This window comes from Podarcis gaigeae, assembly GCF_964106915.1.
Source record: "Podarcis gaigeae genome assembly, chromosome: 8".
In the NCBI taxonomy this organism is placed as follows: domain Eukaryota; kingdom Metazoa; phylum Chordata; class Lepidosauria; order Squamata; family Lacertidae; genus Podarcis; species Podarcis gaigeae.
Window position 1 is genome coordinate 32,595,243 of NC_139684.1, and position 12,540 is coordinate 32,607,782.

The 12,540-nt window shown below is 43.4% G+C and overlaps 2 protein-coding genes across 11 annotated transcripts in view; one reads left to right on the forward strand and one right to left on the reverse strand.

Moving 5' to 3' along the window:
- ITFG1 (integrin alpha FG-GAP repeat containing 1) overlaps nt 1-7,968 on the reverse strand; it is a 114,894-nt gene extending 106,926 nt beyond the window's left edge. The window contains exons 1-5 of one of the 2 annotated variants that reach the window (XR_014567093.1): nt 7,529-7,967; nt 4,356-4,428; nt 3,154-3,293; nt 1,833-1,890; nt 1,265-1,339 (exon numbers count right to left, since the gene is read on the reverse strand). Coding sequence is in view for 1 of the 2 variants with exons in the window: in XM_083750510.1 (XP_083606636.1) it covers nt 1,265-1,339; nt 1,833-1,890; nt 3,154-3,293; nt 4,356-4,428; nt 7,529-7,739 (557 nt within the window). In the remaining variant the exon portion in view is untranslated. Of the gene's footprint in view, nt 1-1,264; nt 1,340-1,832; nt 1,891-3,153; nt 3,294-4,355; nt 4,429-7,528 lie in introns of both variants that reach the window. The other variant, XM_083750510.1, reaches the window with a different exon arrangement.
- An 11-nt stretch (nt 7,969-7,979) lies between these two features.
- Nucleotides 7,980-12,540, forward strand: part of PHKB (phosphorylase kinase regulatory subunit beta) — a 135,257-nt gene continuing 130,696 nt past the window's right edge. For 4 of the 9 annotated variants that reach the window (XM_083750458.1, XM_083750459.1, XM_083750461.1 and 1 more), the window contains exon 1: nt 8,090-8,229. Coding sequence is in view for 3 of the 9 variants with exons in the window: in XM_083750456.1 (XP_083606582.1) it covers nt 8,004-8,229 (226 nt within the window). In the remaining 6 variants the exon portion in view is untranslated. Of the gene's footprint in view, nt 8,230-12,540 lie in introns of all 9 variants that reach the window. The other 5 variants (XM_083750460.1, XM_083750463.1, XM_083750456.1 and 2 more) reach the window with 4 other exon arrangements.

The window sequence follows — 12,540 nt, forward strand, 5'->3', positions numbered from 1 at the left end:
ATTGTAAAGAAACACAGCCGTCAGATGTAGAATCTACTTTGTTTAATAAGCTTCGAGTAAACTAACAATTCAATTTTAATGGGAAAATGTATAGGCTTAGATATTATTCTGAATAACAGACATTTGTGTTCATAATTTGTTAATATTGGTAATTTTGCATTTATAGTGTTTTGTAAAATTGATTTGATAAATAAAAAGAAACACAGCAGCTAGAGCTGAAATATCAGCACGTAAAAAGTCATGCACCCTTCCACATTTTCAGCACAAAATTTCCCTCCAAGCTCTTGTTTGCATCGACCATGGTTTAACACCACCATCCACACCGTTATATTATCATTTATGTTAGAGTCCTTTTACAAGGATCTGAAACCATTGCTTAAAGCTCATTTGCAAATCCTGATTAAGTGTGAAACTAACAATGGCAAGCATCATAGTGCAGAAGTAATTCTTAACTACTGCTTAAACAAACCGTGTAAGAATAGTCTTGTTGGATCAGACCAAACTCCTGTCTAGTCCAGCATTCTCTTCCCTCAGTAGTCAGTCAAATGCCTTTGGGAGTCCACAAGAGAAGGAAAGTAGGGATTTGTATCAGAGAGCACATAATCTGCTCTCAATCACTTACAAGGCCTCCTTTTCGGTCATGATACAGGACAAGCGATAAAGATGCCAAAATGTGATGAAGCACACATAAATGTTGGTATGTAATGCTATGCCAAACCATTACTCAGTGTGAATGAGCAAACATGCAGGCTTCCAGAGAGGAGAATACGACCGCCTTGCTCCCCATCACTCAATTTGCTGTCACATTGTGCTGTAAAAAGTTGTGGTTTGGCTTTGCTCTCTCCAGACAAACCATAAGATGTAACCAAGATCTGTCCTATGACTTATGGCACATGGTTTGTCTAGAGAGTGCTAAACCACAAGCTGAGGTTCAGACAGCATGCTAAGCCAAACCATGGATCAGCTCAGTGGCAAATGACTTGGAAGGAGCAAAGTGTCCGCAATCTCCCCTCTGGGAGTCAGGATATTTTCTCATATGCACCAAGTGTTATGTGCAAATCAGGCTGGTGTGTCTACAGAGGCAATTATACACCGAATTCTACCTCCCTGTAAGCTCTAGTACCAAATGCATATCTAAAGCTCAGCTCAGTGCAAGCCCAAAATTCTGTCACAGCAGGAGGATTTATGACACCAATACTGTAAGACAGAAACTTATGACTCAACAATGCATCTTTTCAAAAGGTAATAAATGAATTCAGCTTACCTGCCAAGTAGTACCTGTGGCTTGTCAGAATCACTTGTAGCTCCAAATACATCAGGAATTAAGTCACCATTGAAACTGCAGGAGCAACAATGATAAGTTGAACTTTCCAGCTGCTCTGTCAATAATAGGACAATTCCTCCTCCTCTAAGTTTAATACTGCTGCTTCCCCAAATGTATGCAGAAGCTTAGAAAAATATGAAGCTGTCTTATAGCAAATCAGGTCACTGATCCATCAAGCTCTGTATTGTCCACATTCAGACAAAGGCATCTCTTTACCTGGAGATGCAGCCAATTGAATTGGGACATTCTGCATGCAAAGCAGGTGTTCTGCCATTGAGCTACAGCCCTTTCTTAAAATCTGAAGAACAGAGGTTGGCTAAATACCACATTTTAAATGATTAGTACATTTACACTGCAATCCTATATATCCTTTCCTGGGAAAAAGTCCCACTGAACTCAATTGAGTTTATTTCAGAGTGGACACTGCACAGAGAGTCAACTATATTTTCTCTGTTTTATTCTAATTTACAGTTGTAAACTCTTCTCATAATAATGAACATATACTTACTCCATGATTAGTGGCTCATCATGAAATGTTTTATTTAATACAAACTTACGATTTACATCTGAAAAGAAAGAAAAAATACAGTTGTTAACCTCGGTTCTCTCAACTGCTAAGTATTTCAAGCATTCTGATTTAATTCTGTGGGCTGACTATTAATACAGTTCATTTAAATTAACACTTTTTAATGAGCTGATGTGCATGTAGCACTAAACCCGGAATGGGGAACCCCTTGGCCCACAGGACTTAATCCAGCCTTCTGGGTCTCCTCCTGCCCATGGGGAGCTGCTGAGTGGGAAAAGAGTTTTGATGTCATGCAAACTGAGCATCTGCAGTTTCTTTCTCGAGAAGAAGATACGCTGCCAGATCAAATCAGAGAGGAGTATATGAAAGCGGAGACATAGACTTGTGTTCCTTGCAAATATGCAAGAACTGTTCATAGATTTTATAACTGCATCCACACAATTTTCTGGATGCAGCTACATTTTGCGGCTCTGAATAGTTGTTAAGGCAGTACTTGCTGTCCAGTTGTGCACTGACATTATTTGCATTCTTCTGCTGGGATTAAGGAGTCCCTTTTGCTTTTTGTGCAGTCACAAAAGAAAGTGTTAGAGAGGATTTTTCTCCCCCTCTAAAAGTTACCAGATTTTTTTTTTTACAATGTCCTTAGAAGGAGAAACAGGAGTGCAGTTGCTAAGAATTAAATATATGCCCTTTGTTTCCATAGATAGCAGTCTGAGTGTGTGCGTGCATGAAGGTATGAGACAGAGACCGTGTGAGGATCTGGCTCCACACATTATTTGAACATATATCCCAACAGTCTAATCGTGTATCAATATCCATTACGTGAACCCTTATGAGGCATTATTATTGCTACATTACAGAGTAAAGGAAGTCATAAAATCGTTGTCTATTGACTGTGTGCCTAGAAAGGACAGATTTGAACTAGGCATATTCACTCTACCCCAAAACAATAGTGGTGTATGTGTGAACATAGGAAGCTGCCTTATATCAAACCAGACAATCTGTCTGTCTATCTATCCAGGGTTTCAGGTAGTGGATTTTCCCTGTCCTACTTGGAAATGCCTGGGACCTGGACCTGGACCCTTTTAGATGTGCTCTACTATTGACCCATGGCCCTTACCCATGTGTGAAGGTACTGTACCCATAGGGCCCTTGAACACATGGAAGTCAATGGTGGCATGAGCAAGTATGACACTAACTCTCCAACCCCCTCTTCATACATGTGAACAGGGCAATGGCTAGACATCCTTCAGGACTGAACTTGATGATCACTTTCTAGAAATTTTAAAATGGTATTGCCTACCTAAAGTTTGATTATTTCCCCAGAAAATTAAAACTGATAGGTCAGCGTTAGGTTGTTTTTGAGGACGAGTTGTCAGGAGGACATCCATTTGTGAATCACCGTCATAATCACCAGGAACCACACTGGTTATCACCACATTTCTAAAATTAAAAAAGGTAAAGTATTGTTAATTACTTTGTGCGTGATTGCAAACAATCATGCTTTCTTTAACAGTGATTTGCACATAATTCTTGCACATAATTCCTCTTCTAATGCAGCACAATATTTGAGCTTATATCATTCTCTATATTCTGCCCACAAAACTCTTGAGGTGTTTCCAACTGCTGAATCTATTTCATGCTTTTAAAATAGGGCTTAATAAATTGCTTCCACATAGAATATAGACTCAAAGGTGAAACCCTGGACAGAGAAGGAGCGAGCGGAAAAGAAGGACTGTCATAATAAAGCTTTTGAAAGATAAATAGAACGTTTATTATGGCATACATTAGGCAAATGGCAGGGCTAACATCCATTCCAAAGTCTACCAATGGAGCCAGTGTCTCTACCTTGGCTCACATTTGAACAGGGTCTTTCCAGTTCCTGTACCAACCAAGAATGATCCCCTGAGTAACACTTGGTGGTGCCCAGGATTCTTTTCTACGTGTCACACACAAGGAGATAAGAGGCATTCCTAGAATAAGTTCCCCAAAGGCCCTCCCCCACAAAAAATGCTTCAGCTGGGTTTAAAATGATGAAAAATTAAACATGCCCTTGTCTGTAGCATAAGAAAGAAGTGTAATATTTTCTCAGTAATTTTTCACAAACTAATGGCAATGCCAGTATTCAAAACTGCAATCCTAAACAAACTTATTGGACAGTAATTTCCATAACAAACATGTTCAGGATTGCTCTCCCCAATTCTGAATGTAAAGCGTCATTTCTAGTCTACAAGCCACTAATTATGAAGGTTATCACATATCAGGTTACCACAAGTTTCCTATGTGCAAATCACAAAACCACAAGCCACAAACTTCAGACTTAAGTCCCATGGTAAATAAATTCAGCATTTGGACAGTTCATTTAAGTTCAGCAATCAGACAGTTATAACAAACAGCACACAACAGCCTTCTGGAAAGGCTTATGCCTGTTCTGATGGGATGAGAACAGAATTCAATCTGCTATATATCAGATGTATTTAACATACCTTATAAAGAGATACTTACGTTAATAATAATTTGACTTTGGGCTTAAAATAGGGTTCTTTTTGGTCTGCCAGGAAAATATTTAATTCACCATCTGAAAACCAAAGAAAAACATGACTGTAGTCGAAAATAAAAACATATCAGGAGGTGTCATGTAGTACATGGTTTTTGAATGACCCTCTGGGAAACCTGTTCCCCAATAACTCATCTGTTGCGTGTCTAGACCAGTGTTTCCCAACCTTGTGCCTCCAGATGTTTTTGGCCTACAACTCCCATCATCCCTAGCTAGCAAGACCAGTGGTCAGGGATGATGGGAGTTGTAGGCCAAAAACATCTGGAGGCACAAGGTTGGGAAACACTGGTCTAGACCCTGCAACCACCACCTCGTAAAGAATAAGACACCAGGACACAGACATTACGTTAATGTTACTGGGCAAATTTTGGCCACAACTTTATTGATTACAGACTGTGAGCGGTATTGGCTTAGGCACTGAATGGCCCCGACTATATCTGACTCCTGCCCATTGTGCAGGAAGTCTGGTAAGGGTAAACCACCAAAAAGGGGAGCCCCGTTGATGCAGACCAATTTGAGCTCCTCCAGATGTTCCCGGTGGGGTCATGTCATGGCCCTAGCCCTGCCCCAGGCTTTGGACAAGATTCATCCCCCCAGATTCCTTTAACGGAATACCCTTAAGCTTGGAAGGGCAGATGATGGCCACACCTCCCCTTCCCCATCATAAGGTCAAACAATGCCTAACCACAAAACCTTACAAAGTTGTGACGATTGCTACAAGGTAGGTGAAAACCAAATGGCCCCATGCCAATTTTGCAAAGTGGAAAAAATCCTACCAGGCCCCTCAATGGTGACCAACCGAGGTCCATAGCAAGGCGAATGAAAAAGAAACCTGAAAACAGGGAGGGAGGGCAGGAGTTTGAAGAAGCAAGCCAAGAGGAAGCCCTTTGGCTCACGCCTCAGCTTAAATGGTCCCAGCCACGACCCCCAGCCACCGGATTGGCTGGCTGGACAATGACATGGCCAGGATACCCTGGGCAACACGGGACTTCATCCCCAGCCCCCAGAGGAGAGTGGGTTGCCATGTGGTCCACCACAACTCCTCCCCACAGTGAAGTGGAGTAGACTTAAGGAGCCCTAGAGTAAGTGTCCTATGCTTTACATAACTTTCTAGGGTAAGTGTACACACGCGTGCACACACACACAGTTCACAAGACACACTGCCAGCTCTGCTAGACTTTCACTCTTTCTCTATACAAAGTGGGAGAGTGCCCCTAGAACAGACCTAGCACTCCCATGAATGCTGCAAGAAAATATAAGTAATGATGAACAAACTTTTCCAGGGAACCTTGTTCAGCATTACTAAACTTCTCACTGAGTAAGCCCTAGGTTCCCTGGAACAAAGTTTGAAAACCACTGTTGCACTATAGTGAGATACACACACACACACACCCCATGTCTAAATCATACTTTGTCTTTACATGAACACGTCTAATTGGTCTACATGCTCAGGTCAACATGCTCCCTACTCCCACTCATTTCATAAATGGTTTCCCTCCCTCCTTTCATGGTTCCCCTAAAAATTTGACTTTTGTTTTGCCTCAAAAAGAAAACTATGAATTGAAAAATATCATGGGTTTCAATTCTTGTTGCAGGGCAAGCACAAACCATAGTGTTCTGGTTAACGCAAAACTGTAAGCTATGGTTTGCCTAAAAAGAGGTAACTGCTGCATGTGAAGAAAAGTGAGTTTGGCTTAACAACTGAACCTCTTCAAAGTCACATCTTTCTTTATCTGGGCATTATGAATCTTATCTTGTGTTATGCAGTTTCCCATTTCAATATGTTTCTTATCAGTTACAAGGGTAACAGAGACATATCTTGACAAATCTTGTTCTTTATCACTACAAAGACAATTGCCTGCTATGAATTTATATGAATTTACACAGAACAAGAAAACCTATGAAACTTACAGAATTCTGGGCAGAAAAGTTGCTCTAACCATGCTGCTGGGCTTCAGTATACAACAAAAGCCCACCCCAACTACTTCTATGAATTGTCATTTAGTCTGGAATCAACTACCAAGTCTGAGGCATGCTGCAGACATGTGAGTTGTATTGAGTCATTAGGGCGTGGCATGCATGAGGACCAATAAACAGCAACAGGTTTCTTTCACCAGCTCAGAGCTTTCCACCCTAAAGCTAACACTCCTTTTGTAAACACCGAATTCACTTCATTTCCACAATTGGCAGACATGGGGCTGCTCAAGCCATGCTCTACTTGGCTCTAGTCAGAGTAAACCTATTGAAATGAATGCACCTAACTCTACCTATATGTTCTATTTTATACGGTCGTCAAATGTCTGTAAAACAATCAAGTGGTATATAAATTGTTTAAAAAGAAACAAAACTTAGCTATGCCCATTCATTTCAGTTGGTCTGTGATCAGAACTAACAATGTAAACAACCCTTCACCATTCTTTTGGCAGATCCATTGCAACTGATTAATCTACTTGCCACTTGCCTGGGTCCAACACCACCCCACCCCCAGGTCCTTTGCCTCCCCAGGTGAGAGGTGGGCCACTAATGGAGAAAGGAGACATAGCTGAAAGCTGGGCAATATCTCTACCATACAGTGTACTGTATAAAAGTTCATTGCGATTAGTTTCTGCGAAACATCCTTTGGGAATAGTAATTAACCCCCACCCAAAAAAGTTTTGTGTACTACCATTTTGTTCCCATTCATGTTGGGTATAATTCTCTCTCCTGCTTCAGTCCAAGCTGTTCAATCAGGTTAACTTATATGCATTTCTCTTCTGTATTTACTGACTTCACGATTACTTCCAATTGTTCATAATATAACAAGTAAATGACGTGTCATTGCTTTTTTGAATGTTTTAAAAGCAGTTGCTGCTGATAATACCGTGGTCTTACCCTCTTTTGTCAATCGCTCTGTGATTTTGTTTTGTTTTGGCAATCAAGTACTGTAGTGTATAAATTTTATGAAGTAACAGATAAATAAAGAAGATATTTATGTGGTGTGTTGCACGAGGGATGCTGTAAACACAGCTGTGGAGAATTGGCATACAAATAAACGGATGATGAAGAAGATGAGGATAATGTTGATGTCAAGCCCACCCCGACCCAGCTAAGGTCCGCCCTCCCGCCTCGCCTCCCTCCTCACCTCCCCTCAGCACGAAAAGGTCCGTCTGCTTGTCGGAGTTGAAGTCCCCGAAGGCGGCCAGCGTCCCGTAGGCCTGGTTCCCGAAGAGCTGGGACGTGACATTCTGCAGGGCCCAGCCGGGCCTCGCTCCTACCAGGAGGGACGAGAGGAAGAGGAGGAAGAGGGGGAACGGGAGGCCCCTCCGCGGGCGGCGGCAGCAGGGAGCCCTCATCGCGCACGGGCAGCGGCAGCAGCAGCGCCAACAAACTGGGTCCTCCTCCTCCTTGCCACCGCGACCACCAACATCACTTACAGCCCCATCCGCTGAGGCGAGGAATGTCAGGAAGCGGGGGGGGGGGGGAGAGAGAGAAGAACCACCGCGAAGCGAGAGGGTGGAGGGGGCGCGCCTGTCACAATCCCGACCGGCTTCCGGGTTCGCTTTACGACAACGTCGCGCCCGCTCCCTTCTTCACGGCCCGCGCGCCCTTCAGCCCGCATGCGCCGCAAGGACGCGTTTACGGCCAGGCCGGGCAACCGCTCAACCGCCTGCCTGGGGCGGGGGAAGGGAGAGTCCGGGTCTGTGAGGCGAGCGCCAGAGCCGAGCTCCGAGGCTTCCTCTGACGGCTCGGCCGCCGCCGCCGGTCCTCCCTTCGCCATGGCGTCCGCTCTGGCCGACGTGAGCTGGAAAGTGCTGGAGCTGAGGGCCCGCTCCAAGCGTTCAGGTCTGACCTCTGCCCCCCTCGCCTGCCCTTTCGCCTCCTCAGGGGGAAGGGGAACCGCGCTTGTTGTGCCTGAGGCTGTGAGGGCGGCGGGTGTCGCTTGACTGGACTGCCGCCCACCCGCCTCACCCACCCCGCTGCCCTGGCTCCCTTCCCTGCCCCCGCTGCTTCTTCCTTCTCCTCGGCCCTTGCCTTTCTCTTTTCCTTCTCCCTCGCCTCAACTAACCCAGCGCTCTGTTTCCAACGGCGGACATCCCAGCCAGATGTCTGCGGGACAGGAACCTCACCAAGCAGGGAGGCAGAGGCAGAGCACCTGCCCTCAGGGCCTGGCATTTGCAGCTATACTACCCCTGAATGTGGAGGTTCCGTGCCTAAGAAGATGCCCATCGCTGAGACAAACCCTCTTGGCTCAGAGTTGCTACTCTAGTGGTGGGGGAACTTGCGCCCCACGACATGTTGCTGGGCTGCAACATCCATAGTTTTCGGTTAGGCCTGGGTGGTGGTGGTGGTGAGGGTGAGAAGCTGATAGGTGTTTGTCACCCAGCAACATCTGAGGGCCACAGGTTCCTCGCTCCTGGACTGCTCTGACCCGCAGCAGATATTCAGGCTTTTAGGCAGGAGTCTTTTCTAGTCTTCTCTGGAGTTGGTAGGGATTGAATCAGGAACGCCTGCCTGAAAAATAGGTGCTCTGCCACTGAAAGAAGGATGAAGGCCTTTCTCCTAAAGTAAAAGGGACCTGCTGAATCAGGTGAAGGTCACTATCCAGTTTAATGCACTGTTTAATCTGCTGCATGCTTACTCAAAAGTAAGTCATGTTAAGAGCTCACGAAACTCAGTGGTACATACTTATCTGAGTCAATATGCTCAGCATGGTTGCCATCTTACGCACTTTGTTTTCTGGAAGCATGCTGTAAGGGACACAGTCTTGTTCTAAGAAGCCCACAAGCAGGCCATGAAGGAAACAGCCCTCCCTTTCTCTTCCCACCTGAATGATATCTAGTAGTCCCCTGTCTGAGTTAGCTGTTATGGTCAATGACTGTTGATTAAACTCATTCTCCATAGCTTTTTCTAATCTCACTTTAAGTCTTCTAAGACAGGGGCTATCACATCTTGTGGCAGTTAATATCTGCCTGTTCTGAACTGTAGTATTATAAGAGGAGAAAAACTTTACTTTGCTCACTTCCTCCACAATGTGCATATTTTTACAAACCTCTGACGGCTTGTAACAACAACAACACAGATGTTTTAGCCTCTTCCTCATAGGAGAGGTGCTCTTAGTTTTCACAGCATGGAGATAAAACATAATCTCCCAGTAATGTTGCACATTTAAGCAATGGCTAAAGACAAAAGGACGCGGGTGGCGCTGTGGTCTAAACCACAGAGCCTAGGGCTTGCCAATTGGGAGGTTGGCAGTTCAAATCCCCACAATGGGTTGAGCTCCCATTGCTCGGTCCCTGCTCCTGCCAACCTAGCAGTTTGAAAGGACGTCAAAGTGCAAGTAGATAAATAGGTACCGCTCCAGCGGGAAGGTAAACAGCATTTCCGTGTGCTGCTCTGGTTTGCCAGAAGCGGCTTAGTCATGCTGGCCACATGACCCAGAAGCTGTACGCTGGCTCCCTTGGCCAATAAAGTGAGATGAGCGCCCAGAGTTGTCCGCGACTGGACCTAACGGTCAGGGGTCCCTCTACCTTTAAAGACAAAAGGTGACAACCTCCCCCTCCCTTGTTTTTTAAGGGCAGGGTCTTGTACAAGAGCTTCAAGCTAAGTAGAAGTGCATCAGATGTGGCTTTCCCTCATCATCACATGCAGTGACATGGGGACGAGCTAATGGGGAAAAGCATCACAGTTTTATCTCTTCTGTCACATAGATGCTGAAGACACAGAAACTCTGGCACAACAGAATTTAGAAGTCCTAGACTCTTCAACTTTTTCTCTTCCCCTGCATAACTGAAGGCAGAGGTTGAAGCATCTCTCTCCACCCACCCCACTTTTCTTTACCTTCAGAGTTGTCCTTTCTTTGTCACCCTCATAATATGGTTTTCCCTGTGTTCTCTCCCCCCCCCCCAATGATTTGGCCTCTCAACTTTTCCAGCACCCTCAAATCCTCCTCCTTCCTCTTCCTTTCACTACATGCTCAGTTTCCCACTGTTCTCACTTTCCCTGGTCCATCAACAACCTTTCCCTGCCTCAGCTTGTAGCTATTTTTGTCTTGCTTGTTCCATCTGGCAGCTTTGCAAGTCACTTGAAAAGGCGGCAGCAGCTCTGGCTGACACTGAAGATGCAAACTCTGCTGTTGCCTGTTTATATTTCTCCCTGTGGCTCTGTTATAAATATCACTAATAAAAGTCTTAAGAGAAAGTTTAGCAGAGGCATGTGTTGGGTCTCAGTAACTTGCATAATTTCTTGCATGTGTTCAGCTGCATCTTGCCTTATTTCTGTGCAAGTTTCTCAACTTTATGGGAACACATCAAGGTCTTGTATCAAATTTGTAGTTCCTTCCCTTGAGAAGAGAAAACTTAGTTTTCGACCACCAACCACTCATGCCCATTGCTTTGTAGTACTGATGATCCCTACAAATAAAATTGGCCAGTAAATGACTATCATTTGGGCTTGATATTTGAAATTCACTTTATCCAGTGATGAGTGACTTTGCTACTTATTTCATTTAATTAGATAGTTAAATTTCAAATCACTTCCAGGTCCATGCACTTCCAGAACAAAGTCCTATTGAGCACATTGTAAATAAGTAGCTTACTACACACATCATTGTGTTAGACAAGCTAATAAACATTAATGTGTTCTTAAATTACTATTACCTTGAACAATTACTATGGTTCCCTTGATTTGCTTGTTCCATTACAACACACTTCAGAACATGACTTTTAAATTATTTACCTGACAAATAATATAGAATAGGCTATAGTGACTCTACAAATGATAGTTTAAAATTCAGTGCTAAAGCAAAAGTAAATAAGGTAGATACCCTTTCTCTCCCCTCACATTTTGTATTTGACCTATAAAGTTTTGTTTGAATCCTAAGGCTGGCTGGCCCAGACTGCAGTTAGAAAATATCACAGAGAGCACACATTTTCTACAATACATACGCTAACCTAACTTTCATATGGCAGTATACATGCTTATGGATATATGTTTTCATTGCCAAACCTGACCAGGTGTAAATTGATCTATAACCAATGACTTGCACCCCAGACTTAACCTTACATGACACTGTATGTGAAATTTCCACTGAAAGTACTATATGCCCACCAGCTAATCAGTACAAAATATCCACATTCAGAGTTGGGAAGCTTTTGGCTGCTAAGAAATTATGCTCTGGCATGAATTTAAAACATTTTCCAGGCCTTTTCAAAAGTGTTTCAACATTGCATCTTTTGAGCTGAATGTGTTTCCCAGTCTGCCTTAAAGGAGTGTTGCCAAATCAAGTATAAACTTAAGCTCTAAAAACTGCAAACATGTTTTGATGTGGATTTATTTGATTATAAATAGAAGTTTGTGATTATTTAATTGTATTGTGTGCAGGGAAGAAAACTGCTGGTAATTTTAAAACAGATCATTTAAATTATGCTAATGGGTGTCCTGAAAACATCGCTGAGGTCAAAAAGTATTTATATAGGCACAATAATTTATGCACAAGAATACCTGGCAATACATTGATATTGTGTTAAAAAGTTGCAAACCTTTTGACCGTTACTGACTCAGTATATTACAAGTGAAAACTTTTCTTTGGATTGGGGCCCACATTTTTCTATAGTACCTTAAAAAAATGCCATCAAGTATGGCAAAAAGTTATTTTAACCAGCATAATACACAGTACATTTTTAAAAATACATTTTTTTACCAAATAGTTTATCAACGAAAAATAGCTGACCATATAAAAATATATGGTAATAAATAGGAAAAGTGTATTCATAGAATCAAAGAATTGTAGAATTGGAAGGGAACTCAAAGATCATCTAGTTCAACCCCCTGCATGCAGGAATCTCAACTAGATCATATATGACAGACAGATCATACATCCAACCTCTGCTTAAACACCTCCAAGGAAGGAGAGTCCATCACCTCTCGTGGGAGTCTGCTCCACTATCGAACAGCTCTTACTGTCAGAAAGTTCTTCTAGATCAGTGTTTCTCAACCTATGGGTCCCCAGATGTTGGACTACAACTCCCATCATTCCTAGCCAGCATGACCAGTGGTCAGGGATGATGGGAGTTGTAGTCCAACAACATCTGGGGACCCACAGGTTGAGACAGATCATACACCTAATCTCTGCTTAAACACCTCCAAGGAAGGAGA